This window comes from Camarhynchus parvulus, chromosome 12 (assembly GCF_901933205.1).
Source record: "Camarhynchus parvulus chromosome 12, STF_HiC, whole genome shotgun sequence".
NCBI lineage: Eukaryota > Metazoa > Chordata > Aves > Passeriformes > Thraupidae > Camarhynchus > Camarhynchus parvulus.
The window spans coordinates 11,437,784-11,454,226 of NC_044582.1; the positions used below are offsets into that span (position 1 = coordinate 11,437,784).

Here is a 16,443-nt window from a genome sequence, read left to right on the forward strand (position 1 = left end):
CACCCAGAATTGCTATGCAGGAATCTCATCCTCCTTGAACCCCAGGGAAAAGCTTTCACAGGATACAGGGTAACTAAGGAGGCAACAGCATCCATAGACAGGATGCATTTTCCATACATTCTCTGGATAAAGTTGCTGGCTACAGGGCCAAAAATGTCTCAGCAGAATGAGTCAAGCTGATATGCTCTCTATTTTCAGACAATGCTCAGTTCTGAGCCAGTATTCTGTGGTGGGGCTGCAGCCAGCAATGCCTCCCAATGCACTTCCCACATATGTTTGGGCTGAGTCTGAACCTTTTGAAATCAGCAGGAGAGGCTTTGTTAATTACAGTGACACTGACCCAACAAGGGAGCTGCAGTGCTCAGTTCTCTCACTTTATCTTCCCCTGCTCTCCAAATGTTGGCCAGCTCGGGAAAAAAACATTACTTAAGGTCAAAAGGAACAAAAACTTCAATGTGAATGTGCTACTAAAGACTACATCAATACAGGGTCAGTGCTCCTGCATGATTTATGGCTCCTGTGCTCAAAGCAGAACATATGTTATCTTTATGGCTATTAAATAAATACAGATGCAGCACTCTCAATCTGCTATCTCAAAATTTAAACTAAATCTATCTAGAGGCCTCCCAGCATAACAATAATTCCTGAACTGACAGACATTTACCACTACTACCCTCTCCCTGCTTAAAAATTTCTTACAGGCAGTGTAGCCTCAACAAATCAGTAGCTTTCCTCTGCTCCCCAAAATGGACTGTGTGTCCTGCTTCCAGGTCCAAAGACACTTGCCAAAAATACCTATGGAGCACCCTGAGCATTTCTGCAAAGTCAGGCGGGAAAGCACTAAGCACAGATGAGATAAGACTATTTACACTTACCTTTCCAAAATCTCTGAGATTTGCCAGTGGAAACTAACTAATACTAGCTTTGCAACAGCATGTGATACCTAGGTGGAAAATAAAAGAAAAAAAAAAGGTCAAACTTTGCACATTATGAAGCCACACCTCTGCTTAGGAGTATGATTTTCATATAAAAATTGTACAATCTCAGTACAACATTCCAGTGATAATCAAGTCACATTAAATTGCTGGACATGATGCTCACAACCAGTAACATCTGCAATACAAAAGCTGGAATGAAGTATGGGTGTACCAAAAACTAACTCATGTACTTTGTTACAACAGCACAGAGAGGAAGGAATCAGGAATGCACTGGATTAGCTTAACTGCTCATGGGAGCCCCACATCCAGTCCTGACTGTCACCACCACTCCAGAGGGCCTCACTAGACTGCAATCAGGGTCCTCACCAAAAATGCAAAGTAGGAACCCCAGGGCAGACAGATGCCCCTTACTGAGGTGGAGAAGCAGCAACTGGCTGCAAATGTAGACAGCAAATATGACAGGCAAACTGGGACAGCAAAGTGTATGGGGAAAATACAAAACATTTTCCCTTCACTGCAGAGAAGAAAGTTACACGCTGGAGTGGAGAGGAAGACAGAAAACTCCAGTGACAGGGCCTGTTTCCATGCAGAGCTGCTTGCATTACGTGGACTCTTGGCAAACAGTAGCACAATCCGTGCTAGCCTGAGCACCATCAGAGTACGCAATGTGACATTTAAAGTCATGCTACAAGGGTACAAGCAAACAAGTTCTCCTTCATTTATGTATTAGTTTATTTCAGAAGAAAACAGACTTCTCTGCTTGCACAAAAAGACTCCTACCCACCAAGAGGACAGACATCTGCTGAGCTGATAGACCTTCACCCTGCTCTCAAGCCCTTCAGGTCCTAGAGTTCAAACAAAGCAGCTGTCCTCCAAACAACAGACCCTTTCCAGGGGAATTCAGAGGGCTGACAATGCCTGTCTCCTCACTGCTATTTGTGCTGGAAGCACCTGGGCAAGTTCAGGATCTGCACTTCTGCATTCAAACACCCTCTGACACCAAAGGGCTCTGCCTCCCTCACTCCAAGATGAGCTATCAGCAAGGCATCTCTCTACTCTGCTCACAGAAAACAACTCCTCCTGTTCTAGCTGCAGGAAAAGTTGCTTTTTTTTCTCCTAGAGAAGCTGTCAGTCCCAATCATTGGCTGAAATGCCACAGGCCCTCCTGAACCCTGCTACAGGTGAATCACAGCATGTGATGTAGTACAGACAGCACACCAACACAATCCTGGAAGGAAAAACAAGCAATGGTCACTCCTACAAAAACAGTCAGGCTCTGCACACCCAGGCAGCATATCCATTACTCTCCTAAGTCAACCTTGCTGAAGAGGCGCAGTTTCACAACACAACTGACCTATTGCTGCCACATGATACTGCCCTGATCCTGCACTGGCTTTTTCAGTGCAGGACAGCTGAGTTGGGTCAGTGAATTAAACCAGGGCAATACCAACACACAAAGCAGATGTGGTGTTTAATTGACTCTTATCTACATTCTGATGTGCCCACTTTGCGGGCCACTAAGAAATCCCACTAACAAAAGAGCAATTTTCAATATACAAATAACCCTTTTTCTAGGAGAACCAAAGCATCAGGTCACGCTGTGCAAGATCTGGCATGTCACCTTCCTCAACTTTAGCAGCAATGTGATGTGACCCTCTGAAAACAAAGGCTGCCAGGCAGCATTGCCCTCCCTCCCAGCACAGAAGCCTGTGATTAGATGGAGCGTGGCACACAGGGCTGCTGCTGCCAACACACACAGTCTGCATGGATGCAGTGACACTGCCAGCCTGGGATGGGTTGTTATCTTAAGCCCCCAGCCTGGCAGACCCAGACAGACACCTCTGACTTGTCTGTACAAGGAAAACATCTGCATTTGAGTCTGTAAAACAAACAAGACACCAGGAATGTGGTCTCTACAAGACTGGCTTCCTACAACTGCAAACCACATGCTAATGAATCATTCTTTAGCAGTAATGAAACTATTTCTCAGTAGCAGGAAGGAAGAACTGACAGAAGAAAACAAACTGCTGGACTTAAATGGGAAGCTGATTTGTAACATAGGAAAATGAGTATTTTTCAGTTGAGTTTTCAGAGCCAGAGGTATAGCATTTGTTGCAGCATCACAATTCCATGGAGTTAGTTGTTCCCTGAGGAGGAGTCAAGTACATTTAAGACTGAAGATGTATGGAAAAAGACAAATACCAGCAGACATTTCTGAAATCTAACAAAATATCCTAACACAATCAAATGCTTTTGAGCCAAATTATATGTCAGGCAAAATGTGGAATTAATGCTCCAGAAGGATGCCAGACTAACAGATCTAGAAGAGTAACAAAGCTTCTGTGACTATTCCTATTTAACTCCAACTACACGCACTGACTGGATCAGCTGTAGTGCTAATTTTAGTACTTTCATTGTAAAAGCACACAAGAATACAAAGCACACAAGAACATAAAAAATAGAAATTTTCAATTCATAAAGCCTGATCCATGACATTAGACCACTTTCATAAAAGCCCTGAAGCAGAAAAATTGTTGATACTACCTGATCGGAGTGCATGTGATCTTGCAAAACAGAATTCCCAGAGTCAGACAGTTGCAGCAACAAATGTACAGTCTCCTTGGCACAGAGTACCAGTTCTCAGAGATTAAAGACAGTAACATTCAAACTGTAAGGAAGAGGGATGGGAGAGGAGCAAACAGCTGATGATGCTGGGGCTGTGCCTGCTGAGTGGAGTCTCACCACATGCTATGTCCTGCTAAACGGCAGCAAGGCTGGGAATTCAGAAGAATTTACAAATGTAAATACCATTAGTAGGGGCCAACACTACTGAGGAGATTCCAGAAAACAAGCATGAGAAGAAAAACAAATGTTTAACAAAAGCCTGCTTCTATTGATAGCAGCGTTCCCCAGCCTCTCTTCAACGACTGTGTACTCACAATGACTGAATGATTGTACCAAGTCAGCCACTTCTTCCACAATAACACTCCAGAGCAGCTGAAGTATTTCTTTGTAAGCAGGAGCAAAAACATGCTGAACACAGAAAAATACCATTGCCATCAGAAGTTTGGTCCATGTATACATATTCAGTATCTTACAGCACTGAAGAAGCAACATACAGAAGCTGATACTGCTGACACACTGTCCAATGAAGCATTTCCCTGACAGGCAGAAGTTTCACCCAATGAAGTATCTCAAACTTACAAAACACTTCAGAAAGAGCATTGATTCAGTCCCCTATCAATCACTGGGTGCCACAAGATCTCAGGAACAGAAATGCTTTGTCTCAGACAAAACACATTAAAAAAAATTATGCCTCTGATAAATTGTCTGCTTTGTTCAAACTGTTCTATTCTCATTTCAGAATCCTAAGAACCAAAAAAGGCAGTAACACAGCCCACTTGGTGTCTTGCTGGCAGCAGCTTCTTTCAGTGAAATACTTGTACAGACCCCAGTGCAAAGGGGAATGTTTATTCTATATGCTGCACTCTTCCAGTATTTGCCTGCAACCCATCAATTATTTGTCCCAGCCAGTACCTCTGTATATCCTGACTTCTCCCAAACTCCTCTATCTGAGATTAAATTTAATAAAGTTTAGAAGCTGAAAGCAATATTCATGCCATTTTTTTTCTTTTCCTCATTCTCATTTCTCCACCAACAGCTTAAAACTTTAATATCAAATAAAAGTCCAGTCCAAATCTGAACCTGGAACATTTCAGATTGAAGACCAAACTTCTTTCTCCATGATGTGGCAGCAAAGCTGAACAGACAGAATCTCATCCAATCTGCCATTTCCAGCTTTATTTTAAAACAGGAACTTTATCACCTCCAAAGCCTCTTCCAAACCTCCACCAGTTTAACTCTGACTTATGGAGGGCTGCTGTTTGCCAGGAATGGCACCAAATGTTGATCAGTGCACGGGAGAAGGGGGGCAGTGCCTATGCACAGAGCAAGGGTGCCATGAGGAAGCTGCTTTGCATAAGGAAAAGGCTCTACAGGAATTGTAAAAAAAGTCAGAAGATTTTACATAGTGCTGAACAAAATCAGATTCTGAAAGTGGAAAAAATTGTAATGCCACTGCATCAAACACAAATGTATCCATTTTCTGGAAGAGTGCACAATATTTTTTTTCATTATTATTTCCATCTCCATTTATCTTCTAGGTTCTTTAGTCTCCAAGATAAGCAAAATTCTCACACTTCTGAAGTGTGAAAGAGAGTCTGGCACTCTTTAGGATAAGACAATATCAAAAGAGTTTGCAAAGAATTTCTGCAGGTCCCTTGCTGTGTTCAGAGGGCTCTAAAACAATTGTCTCAACTAGCTGCCTTAGATAAGCCAAGGTGCTTAGAGAGCTGTTTCATCTCTTTACAGCAGAAAATCTTTTCAACCATGCCACCTTGACAATTGCTAATTCAGACAGAAATGTTTCCTAAAAGCTAAAAAAACCACAATCTTTTGAAGAGCTTATGTTCTACAGAAATTGCTCAAGCATATTTATATCACATGCATAACTCATCAGTTCATTTCACCTTTCTCAAAGGGAAGGCCTATTTTTTGGAGGTGCATTTCAATCCTCATTTTTACAGAGATATGGTATCAGGAATTTAAAACAACGATCATCACATGATTCTTAAAAAGATTCAATTCAGAATGAGTTGGAGATGACAGGGTCTGGTTGGAGCTGACATCCCACGGCTTTGCACCAAGCTGACAATTCCTGTTAGATCAGGATTGCACTGAAAGGTCTGCCCAAGAAGAACACAAATCTGGCATAAAGAAATGTAGCTTCCACTTCTTTTATTTTCCCTAACCAAAGGTTTTTATACAAATAGATTTAAACAAATAGGATTAATCTTGAGAAGCATTTGTTTTAATCCACAAATAGTTTTTGTTAGACCTACAATGAAAGGATGAACTTCAAAAGACACTAGTTTGTGTGTTGCATCCAAACCTCTAAAAACACACTAAAATTCTTTACAACAGGAAAGACACACAGACCAAAAGCCTCTGAAATTGTTTCTGTTGGTGAGAAACTATGGCAAAATAGAGACTGAGCTGAGCTGGCAGTAGAGTAACACCTTATAAAGAAACCATAATTTGTATTGAGTAATTTCACTGAAGAAAAATCCCTTCAGATATGCTTTACTTCAGTATGCTGAGGTAAGGAAAGCAACCCACAAATGGAAAAAAATTCATTTTATACTTGTTTTTCTTGTGGAAAGTAGATCTCACTCCCTCCATGCCTCATGTTTTTGTGACTGCCCTGTTTTTACTGAAGAGTTTCTCAAAAAACTGTAGCAGTATCAACAATTAAGAAAGGGCAATCTAAAGCTTTTTTTTGGACCATACTTTGTCCTACAAGATCTACCTCTTGTAAGCAGACTTCCAATATGTAATCCTAGTAGAAAACTCAGGAAGATTCACATCACCTGTCATAAACACCCCAAGTGTTCAGTCCTGTAGAAAATCTTTCATACCTATTACAGGTTTCTGAGCATAAGATTGTTTTCAAAATTGAACTCAAATTCATTTCATCTAACAGGAAAATCAGTCTTAAAAAAAAAAAAAAAATATATGGTATTTCTTTTTTCCTGTGTTCAGTCAAGTTTTTTCAAAAAGTGAGAAAAAGCCCTCCACCTTTATGTTTCACACAGAGTATAGATTATGATTTGTCTGACATTTCAGGCCCTCTCCTGATTACAGACTGCAGGCTGCAGCAGGTAAGAAATGCCATTTAAGAGACTGTAGCTGCACGCTCAATACCATGGAAAGGTTTTGTCAACCAGCACTTCATAAGCTCTGCTTCATCACAGAGTTTTAATCTGTACCCTGTCACTCACCTTCTGGCATGCAGAGACCTGGTGCCAGTCTGCAAGATTAGAAGCATATTTAGGAGGCAGACTGCAGTTTGGGGATGACAAACACTGCTGGTGTTACACCACTGCTGAGAAGCTGTCAGTGCATAACCTAGTTGGCCACATACTGAAGAAAGCGGATCTGGGGTTAAATTCTAGCTCTTTCCCCACATTTACACATGGCTTTAATCCATCTGCTCTCCTACACAAGGACAGCAACAATTTCAGCTGCAGTTGCCAGCAAACAGGATCAGCAGGACTCAGCTAGGAAATCTCAACATACGTATTTCTCAAGCTGTTAGGCTATTCTTCCTGAGGAAATTCAGAAATAAATATTAAAAGAACAGAAACATTGAAGCAAGCTGGTATGCCAGAAGGCATTATTACAAAACAGCTATGAGATCCCTTCTTTGAAAGATTTAGAGCGAAAGAAATGCAGCAAGAGAGCTGTAAGACAGCACACAGATATAAGATTGACATGAGACTCCCCAGCTGTCCTCCCTGCAGTTATTCTTCCCAAAGCAACACAGTGTGAACCACCAGTGCTGCACTGAGCTCCCCGAGTGCTGCCAACAGCAGCAACTCACCCCACTGCACAGCCCCTGCCAAGGGGCTCTCCCAGCACAGCACCAGGGGACAATTCCTTCTGGCTGACAGAGAGGATGATTCAGGAAGCGCACAGGGAAGAAGCAAAGGTCTGGTAATAACCTGAACCCACAGAATTGTGGCTCACAACACTGGACAGCCAGCTCCAAACTGGGAGCACTGGCGTGTGCACACAGCCACAGTGGAGCAGGGCTTAGGGAACTTTGCAGTGAGTAATCCCTGCTCAGCCCCAAATAACACAGTGCTTCACTCAACAACCCAGCTCTAAGGGCATTTACTGTTGTTACACAAAGATGAAGAGGAGGAATATCTGCTTTGCACAACGTTTCACAGTGCACAACACAGCTCCGTTCTGCTGCACCATTCTTAATAGGCACAGCACAAATTCGGCAAAGTGCTCAGCTGCTCTATGCTGCTGCTGTGATCATGATGTCCAGCTGTAAGCTTGAAACAGTTACTGAAAGATTGTTTTGGCATTTTTATTGACTTGTGTCTTGCCTCTACCTCCCACCAAGATCACACTCATCAACAGCCGTGAACAGATAATTCTCCTCACTGCAGAGTCATACTGGCTCTAAAATACACTTAAGGTGTGAATCGCAAAGAAATGTGTGGGCTATAATCACCCTCCACATTTGTGGCTCATTTTTTCAGTCAAGTTGAGAATTCAGCAGCCCTGGGCAATAAGTAACAAAATTGTTTTCTCTCCTCAAATGACTCCAGGAAAGTGTCACAAGGTTGCAAGGTCTGGGCCAGTTCTCTTATTCTGCTGACCGGAAGTTTACAAAAATTCAATACATTTTTTAAAAACAAAAATATTTTTATGAGACAAAACAAGACACACTGAAGACAGTTATACTAAAGTTCAACACACTTATACCCTCTTGATACTACTGAAGTACAGGCATTGTGAATGGGTAGGCAAAACCACAACTTTTGCATTGCAGAACTTCCAGGATCTTTCTGTCCAGGAGCAAAAAACAGGAAAAGGACAAAGGTATGTCTCAAACACCAGTGCTCCTAAGGGTTACAGCTCAGACTGCATGTCCCACATTATGTTGGCTTGGTGTTAAATACAGAACACAGTATAGATATAAACCTGCACGTCCTGACTCATCTGGGGGTTTATTGGTACTTTGATACAGTGTGTTATCTTTGACAAACAGCACCACAGGGGTTCTGTGAAAAAGTCAAATTTGCCTATCAGGTTCTGCCGTTTATAAAAATGATACTTAAATATTTACTGCTTACTAACGCTTACCAACGTTGGTGCTTATGGACTTAAGCTTTGAACATAAATTTTTGAAGCACTCCTCTTATGTACATGCATTTTAATACATCAAGGGGCTTTAATCCCCCTCCTGCACCTGAGGTACCCAGGCACAGTGAGGCTTTAACAGTGCCATTTTACATGGCAGAAAGTTCCATGAAGTCATTATGGCATTGAAAGGATGGCACTGCAGGTTGGTTCAGATAAGCAGCACCCACAGCACACTCTGGGGCATGGTTTGAACAGCAACACAGCGGGGCACACACACACAAACACACACACACACAGACAGACACACACACACCACCAGGCTCCTGGCACAGGGCTCTTTACAGACACTTTGTGATTGCAGGCACAGGCTCCTTCAGGAGGGTTGCTCACACGGGCTGCCAGTCCCATGCACATGACCCTGGCTCTGCTGGAGATGGCATTTCCAAAGGAGCACTGCCAGCTCTCACCAAGCAGCTCTACAAACTAAATGCTCTGTGTCAGGGCAACTTGAGTGTGTGGAGCAGCCTCATGAGCAAAAACTTATCTGGTTCCATGAAAATATGCAACATCAGTATGGTGAGCCAGATTATATGAAAAACTGGTTTATGTCTGAAAGATCAGTAGAGATAACATAGATTAACAGAATTATATCATGATATCAAATGCTTTTTGCATCTACCAAGATTTACTCTTCAAGGGACAGAGCTAAAAACACCCACATCACAAGCTGTAATTTCAGGAAGCACAGGAAGTAAGTTTTTTGCTCTCTGATAAATATTGGCAGATCACTTAAATTAATGAAGTGAAAAGTTTAAATTCTTCAGTCTTACAATACCTTTGGTTTTAGTGGAAAGACATCAATTCCAACTACCTGCAGAACCACATGACTACCTTCCCTTGCTAGCTTGCATATGCAGAAAGATCACAATTTCCTCATGACTAACAATCAGCTAACATCTAAAGTCAAGATAATTTTTTTTCATAAATTCTAATTGCAATTGTTTTATCTAGTGGTTTATTTTTAAAAAATGGTAACACTAGAAAAATCCACTTCATCACTGGAACAGCGAAACCACTGCCAGTTATTTGAAACATTAGATACTCCAGGCATGTATGGAGACCCTCAGCAGAGCCAGGAAGCATCATCAACAAACAAAACCAATATGACATCATCACACACTTTACTGCTTGCCAGTGACAGGCTCAGCTTTGTTTGTACAACTGCTGAGTATCACACTGTTTGCATGTACTGATAAGCCACTCCAGGGACCCACAATCCCTCAATGACAACTGACAGAGTTATCTCGAAAGCACAGTTACTACTATACCATTTTAATTCATTATTTTTGAAAGATACTGTATCTTATAATTATATGTATTTCTTAAAAAGAACTGTTATGAATTCACTTGCTGGTCTGCAGGCAATACAGGGCACTCTGCTTTTGAGAGCATTGTCCTTTGCAAGTGTTGACTGCAGTCAAGTGACCTTTTGAGGAATTAAAAGTGACCTGCTTCAATTCACAGGCCTTTTGGTCAGAGAAGCACAGTTTTGGGTATTCATTCAAGGTTTTCTTCTGGTATATTTCAACAGAGATAGCCTGTCCTAATTTTAGTCAGTGTATTAATGGAACCTTCCTCAGATCCTCATATTAACAGCACTAACCAAAGAGCAAAGATTTCCTCTTTTCCTTGAACACCAAAGAACTCACAGTTCTTACTAAAACCAAAATTAAGGAGAAACTCTCAGAGTAACACTTATGAAATCTCTCCAGCTTCTGTATGGTTCTGGAACAACCACTAATGCAGCTGCAGGCCTGTCACACAGCACAGCTGGTTTAGTGTACTGCTGCCTTGTTTGCACCAATGTTTCTATTCAGATTTCCCCACTGACAAAAAAAAGAAGATTTTGAGGCAAAAGTTTCCTACAACAGTAAGAGATACAAGGACATACATTTACCTACATGCAGAGTCATATGCTTTTATCAGACTTCAGATTTTAACTGAGTGCAGTTTCTAATTGGGATAAACAAAACATAAACATTTTGTTTAAGAGAGATTCTCTTTCAATATTTCATGAAAACTTTTAAACATGTGCAGGGTGTTCACACCTGACCTGACATTAACCAGCCAGTGCAAGGTTTGCTCAGTTCAGTGCCTTCAGCAAGAATGAGAACAAGGTCAGCTATAACTCATGGGGAATGCAAACAGCCAAGAAGGTTTCCAAAGACCACCCTTCACTACAATGCTTTAAAATAAAATGGGAATTTAACAATCAGTCTGAAATAGTTGAGCAAAACAGTTCAAAAAATAAATGTTGAGGTTAATGAGCAGAGCAAATGAAATGCTATCTATTTAAACTGTTATTAGCCACTAACAGCATAGACAGCAAATTTTAAAGCTCTGAAATTCTGTTTCTGGTCTTTAAAGTGTACAGACAATATGTCACAAAGAAAAAAGCCACTCAATACACATGGATGTGTTCTGGAGTTTAACCTTCAGAAAGTGAATGCCCTCATGAGAACAGACAGTGGTAGAACATTCCAACCCAGCCTTAAGTCCATTCATTGCATTTATTTTTTATTTCCTTTAGGGAATTGTGTTAGCCTATCAATCTGTGATAGTAAATCACTCAAATGCCAAGTCATCCATTGGCTTCAACATGGTACCTCCTGAAGATAATCTTTCATTTACCTTCAGCCTTCCCTGTTGGAGCAACCACTCTGCCTTAGATACAGGCTAATGCTGAAAAAGCACCATGTAATCAGTATCTATCATAAAGGAGATGAAATCAAAATTAACTAGATGCTCCAGAAGAACAATCATCACTATCCAAGGAAAACTTAGATATTGTGAAAGGCAGTTTTAAAAAGAAAAAGCAGTTTTTACAGCTCAAGCAAATTAACAGAAAAGAAGTGAATACAATTCTTTTAAAAGTCTACCCCTGTTTATTCATATCCATTAAGTCCATTGAAAATAATTATGATAAATAGTTCAGCATGCTCCATGCCATTACCTTCTTCTCTATGCTTGCTAATTCCATACTAATTCTTTCTATTCCATTTTGTCTCAAAACTAACAAAATCACAAGTTTCCTTGGGGGAGAGAGAGGGGAAGGAAGACAGGGTTGTTGAAAAATTGTAAGCAAGTATGCCAGGGAGCAAAAAGCAAATGCTGCAGATACACAAGAGATATCCATTAAAAGTGCAACTGTGGGACTGTTGTTGCTGGAGAAAAGAGAGTTAATGTGGCACTTCAAGGGATAAAGCCTGAGTGCGTGGCTTACAAGATCACATCATTCCAAACTGCTACCCAAATTCAATTTCATCTTCTTATGCACAAAACAAAGTGTGTAGCACTTAACTGTAACAGTAAATATGCAGGCATATTTTTGATATTAAAAAAACACCTAGATTTTCTCTCCTTGGGTATCATGTGGGATGAGATTTGATCTACCAGGTTGGTATAGTCTGGCAACTATAATACCTGCTCAATGAGACCTTCAGAACTCCTGAAAATTTTATTTTAACACTGGAAGCCTGATTTTAAGGACTAAAAGTATTGCTTTCTGTAATTTAATTCAAGAGAACAATATGGCAGGGGTCACCTTTTAGGAGGGTGTTCCATTTGAAGGCAGAAAATAAGGCACAGAAAAGCTGTTCTAAATCTTAATTGCTAATAACCAAAAGCAACAGGCAGCTGTATCAGAAGTGCTGACCAGCTATTCTCATTTGTACTTTTTCTGTTGCCTCCAGTTTCTGACAATCTGTAGGGAACTGCAGGCATTCAGAGCTCAGAATGCACATTTTGAGGTAATTACAGAGACAAGTTTAAGAGCAAGAAACAGTACAACTTCATTTTCTGAGGTGGTAAATGCTGGGAACAAGCACAACAGTTGGCAAAATCACCAAATTATGGGTGCCTTTTAAAACCTGTTGTTTATGGTTCACAGTCCTCAGGCTTCATGGTTATACTCTTTCTACAGGACATTGATGTGCAAATAAAGATCTAGAGATCCCTCTAATTTTTAAAATTAGATTTGATTCAGACAGAATGAATTGGAATCAAAACCTACCCAACATGTTTTTTTAACATGCTTCAGTCATCCCCTGTCCTCCAGACAAGAGCAAGCACCAGAAGACTTGGTTTGTTACAAAGTAGATGCAGCAGTAATTTCAACCCAGTGTCCACATCTAGAGCTTAGAAAACCTCTGCTTTCCTCTGGCCTGCCTCCTCTTTTGACTGACACTACAGTAATCAGCCACAAAAAGAGAAAAAAGACATCACAAAACTCTTATTGAGCATAATTCCATGGAGCTGACTCTGAGTGAGATTTTTCTGAGATGAATTAAGTCACACTTGCCCCAAGAGGTGGCAAATTCACTGTACTGAATTGCTGTCACTGCAACAGCAGGGTTAATAACTGGCATGACATCTGATCTGTCTTTGAAAAAATGTGATTATTCTCTCAGAACCAGTCAAGAAAAGTGTTTTTGTTAGAATTACAGAGTTTTAGCATGTCTTCCTATTTGTCAGTTATCTTCTCAAACACAGGTGTACCAAACTGCACCACTTATGGTTTGATTTGTTTCTTTTCTATATACCCTCTTTGCACTGCGTTAATGCAGAGTTATAACTCAGGCCTTTTGGTCATGAAGCTCAGCTCTGTAAAAAAAAAAAAGGATCAACATTCAATAATGAAGATTTTTCAGGCCCCAGTATGTAACAATTGTAAACCTTTGAGTCAGTTTCAAACAAGGGACCTTCAACAATGCTCCTCCAACCCCCCATAACAGCAACGTTGCCACAGCTTTCATTAGAGCTGTGTTCTCAGTGTTCACCTGTTCAACCACAGACTTGTCTCCCAGCTGTGCGAATGCAGAAACCTTTCCTCACCTTTAACGTGGCAGCCAAGCTGGCCATGTGTTCATTGAGAGTGCTCTCCGACTCCTTGTAAGTCAAGCAGGTGAACTGATATTCCTCTGGATCAAAGGCATCTGCTCCCTGCTGCTCCACGTCGTTAGCTACCCCATCATAATAATCCTCAATATCCCCAGGATCCTCATCCTCTTCCTCCTCCTCGCAATTAGGGTCATAATCCTCTTCATTGCTGTCAGAGCCCTGGCTGTTCATGTCCACGGACATCTTAATGCCCTGCCCAACTGCAGACCAGGAAAGCAAGTGCAGCTTCTTTTTTTTCCTCCAAACTTTATCGTTCTTTTGATTTCATCTGAGCTCTGTCTCCTAAGGGAGGAAAAACAGTTTTTTCTGTGCCTAAGAAATTGTAAGAGGTGCCACGCCAACAACAAACAGGTGATCAAGCAGGTAGGAACAGACCAACCCAAGGGCCCAGTAAAGAGGATTCTGCTGTGCTTGTCCCTGGTTTGGATCCATTGTGACTCTTGCACCTCCAAAGCCAAGGCTGTTCTTACAGGACAGGTCCAGATCCTTGGAGATGGGGTTATTGCACTGCATCCTAGTCCCCAGTGCAGGCCCCGTGACCTCTGACATTTGGAAACTGGCTGCATAACCTTCACAACAGATCTCAGAGAAAAAACTGAATTTATGACAAAGTTCTTTATCAAAAGCCTGCAATGCTGTAGCATCCTATCTATTTAATTAACAGGAAAACCACAAACCCCTTATCTATGGCCACAGTGGCTAGAAAGGCAACCTGTGATGTCCTGTACAACCTGTGATATTCTGCACAAATCCATATTGCTTCAGAACCACAGACATTAAGTGAGACTTAGGAAAATAAGACCATAAAACAGATCTCTCACATGCACACAATTTAAGAGTCTTCAATATCATCTCAAAAGAAATTGTGAAGCTAGTTTATCCCTTTAAATTGGTTCTACTGGATGTGATGGGGCTTGGACCTTATATCTGAAGGGAGAAATAAAATTATTATTTACTGCCTTCTCAATATATACTTCTTACCTTTTGAATGTACAAATTTATGCTCAGGTGTTGATAGCTGTTATTGAAGAAGAATCAGAACAGCTAACTTTTTTTTTCTAAGATTCTCACTTGTTTTGGAAAATTCACACATCTGATACTTATCTGAACTACAAATCTTCTGCTTGTGTAACTGAACCATATGAATTTGAGCTCGAAAAGATTCAGCAGTAAAGCATGAATCAACCTTGAATTATGGTCATGTCATAGTTAGTCGACCATTTCCATTTAACCAAATTATTTAGTTTAGAGAGAATATATTAAATATAAAAGAATTAAAACAATGCTGTAACTGTATTTTACATATAAAAACATATATTAAAATCAAAGCTCTGTTTTCCACAAGCAGCATGTATTTTGGTTCCTTAAAAACATTCCCATTCTGCATGACTATGTTGTCAGCTCTGCCACTCAAATACATTCCCTCAGTATTGCCATTTGCAGCTGCTGGGGAAACCATAATCAAGCTTTGAAAATCCTGACTTTAGAGTACAGAAAATCTCAACCGCAAATTTTCATTATTTTTCCTCTTTTTTTTTTCTGTTTCCAGTCACTTGACCAGGCAGCAGGGAATAACCAGGAAGAGATGCGATGTACAATTAATTGGAGGGGCTTCAGTGATTTCAGGAGATACAAACCTCCAGAGAGGCTGAAGACTAGTACCTAATTAAATTACCTCCTGAATTCTGGTCTTCATTCCTTTCATTTGCCTCGTGATTCCTTAGCTATCCACAGCACACAAACAATTTATAGCACTACTTTCCACAGGACTTCAGAGGAACAGACACAGTCTCTCCATACTAGAAGGAGACAGATGTGGAATCTGATTTGGCAGACACAAGGCAAACCCTCATCCTTCCCTCTACCCTGCTTAGAGTCTGGGCTTAATCTGCAGTGACACTGAGCTCTTGCATAAAAGGAGTAATGGATCTTTACCTGCTAAAATTTATGTTAAAAGAATTACTTATTTGAGCCTCTAACCCCAGTGAGGACCATGAACAGCCCAGAGTGCAACAACTTTGTTCAGCCACCACAAAGCCTGAGCAAGTCTCACAGGCCAGGGAACTTCTCAAACTCACTCAGATCATCCCACACTCTAGAGAGAGAAAAAAACCCATGAAAACACTGGGCCCTCTGCTATTCCAACACATGGCAAGTCACATCCAAGCACTGAGATGTTTGTAGATATCCAGGTATAATAAGGGGCCTGCCCAGTACCTCCCAGTTGCACACCAGTCCCTGCGGAGGGGCTCAGAGGAGTGCAGAGATGTCTCAGTGTGCCACTGGCACAGTTTTGTGAGCAAACAGAGGAACTGCTGGCACAGGAAATGGACACACGGATTTATCAAGTGGAAAGCAGTCTGCAGGACCGGGTGACTTCTGTGACTCCTGTCCCAAGATTCAAGGAAAGAGCTCACTTCCAGCATAACTGGACACCACACTGACACAAGTGAAGGGAAAGGAAGCATAAGGCACGTGCTCTGTGGACAAAGCAAAGGAGGGTCCTTGGAAAACCAGGAACAAAACTCACCTCACCTACACTCAGCCCAATCCCCAAATCAAACTCTCTGAATACAAAGACAAGGCAGAGCTACTACTTGATAGCACTAATTTTTAAGACAATAAAGATGTTAAGCGCAAAAGATAGGGTCAAAAAAGCCAGGTTTATTTAGATTAAATAATGACCATAGCTCCCAAGACCAAATTATAAATTTTTAAACCTTACTTAGATCACTTTTCAATCCAAGGGAGGATGATCTCCTCCTTAACCACCCCAATCCAAGATACTCCTGTATCTTCACTAACACTGATACAATTTAGTCAC

At 41.1% G+C, this 16,443-nt stretch overlaps 1 protein-coding gene across 1 annotated transcript in view; it reads right to left on the reverse strand.

Annotated features, from left to right (window-relative positions):
* ARIH2 (ariadne RBR E3 ubiquitin protein ligase 2) overlaps nucleotides 1-16,443 on the reverse strand; it is a 32,295-nt gene that overhangs the window by 14,441 nt on the left and 1,411 nt on the right. Inside the window, exons 2-3 of the mRNA XM_030956555.1 lie at nucleotides 13,554-13,901; nucleotides 876-943 (exon numbers count right to left, since the gene is read on the reverse strand). Coding sequence (XP_030812415.1) covers nucleotides 876-943; nucleotides 13,554-13,802 — 317 coding nt within the window. The 5' untranslated portion in view covers nucleotides 13,803-13,901. The remainder of the gene's footprint in view (nucleotides 1-875; nucleotides 944-13,553; nucleotides 13,902-16,443) is intronic.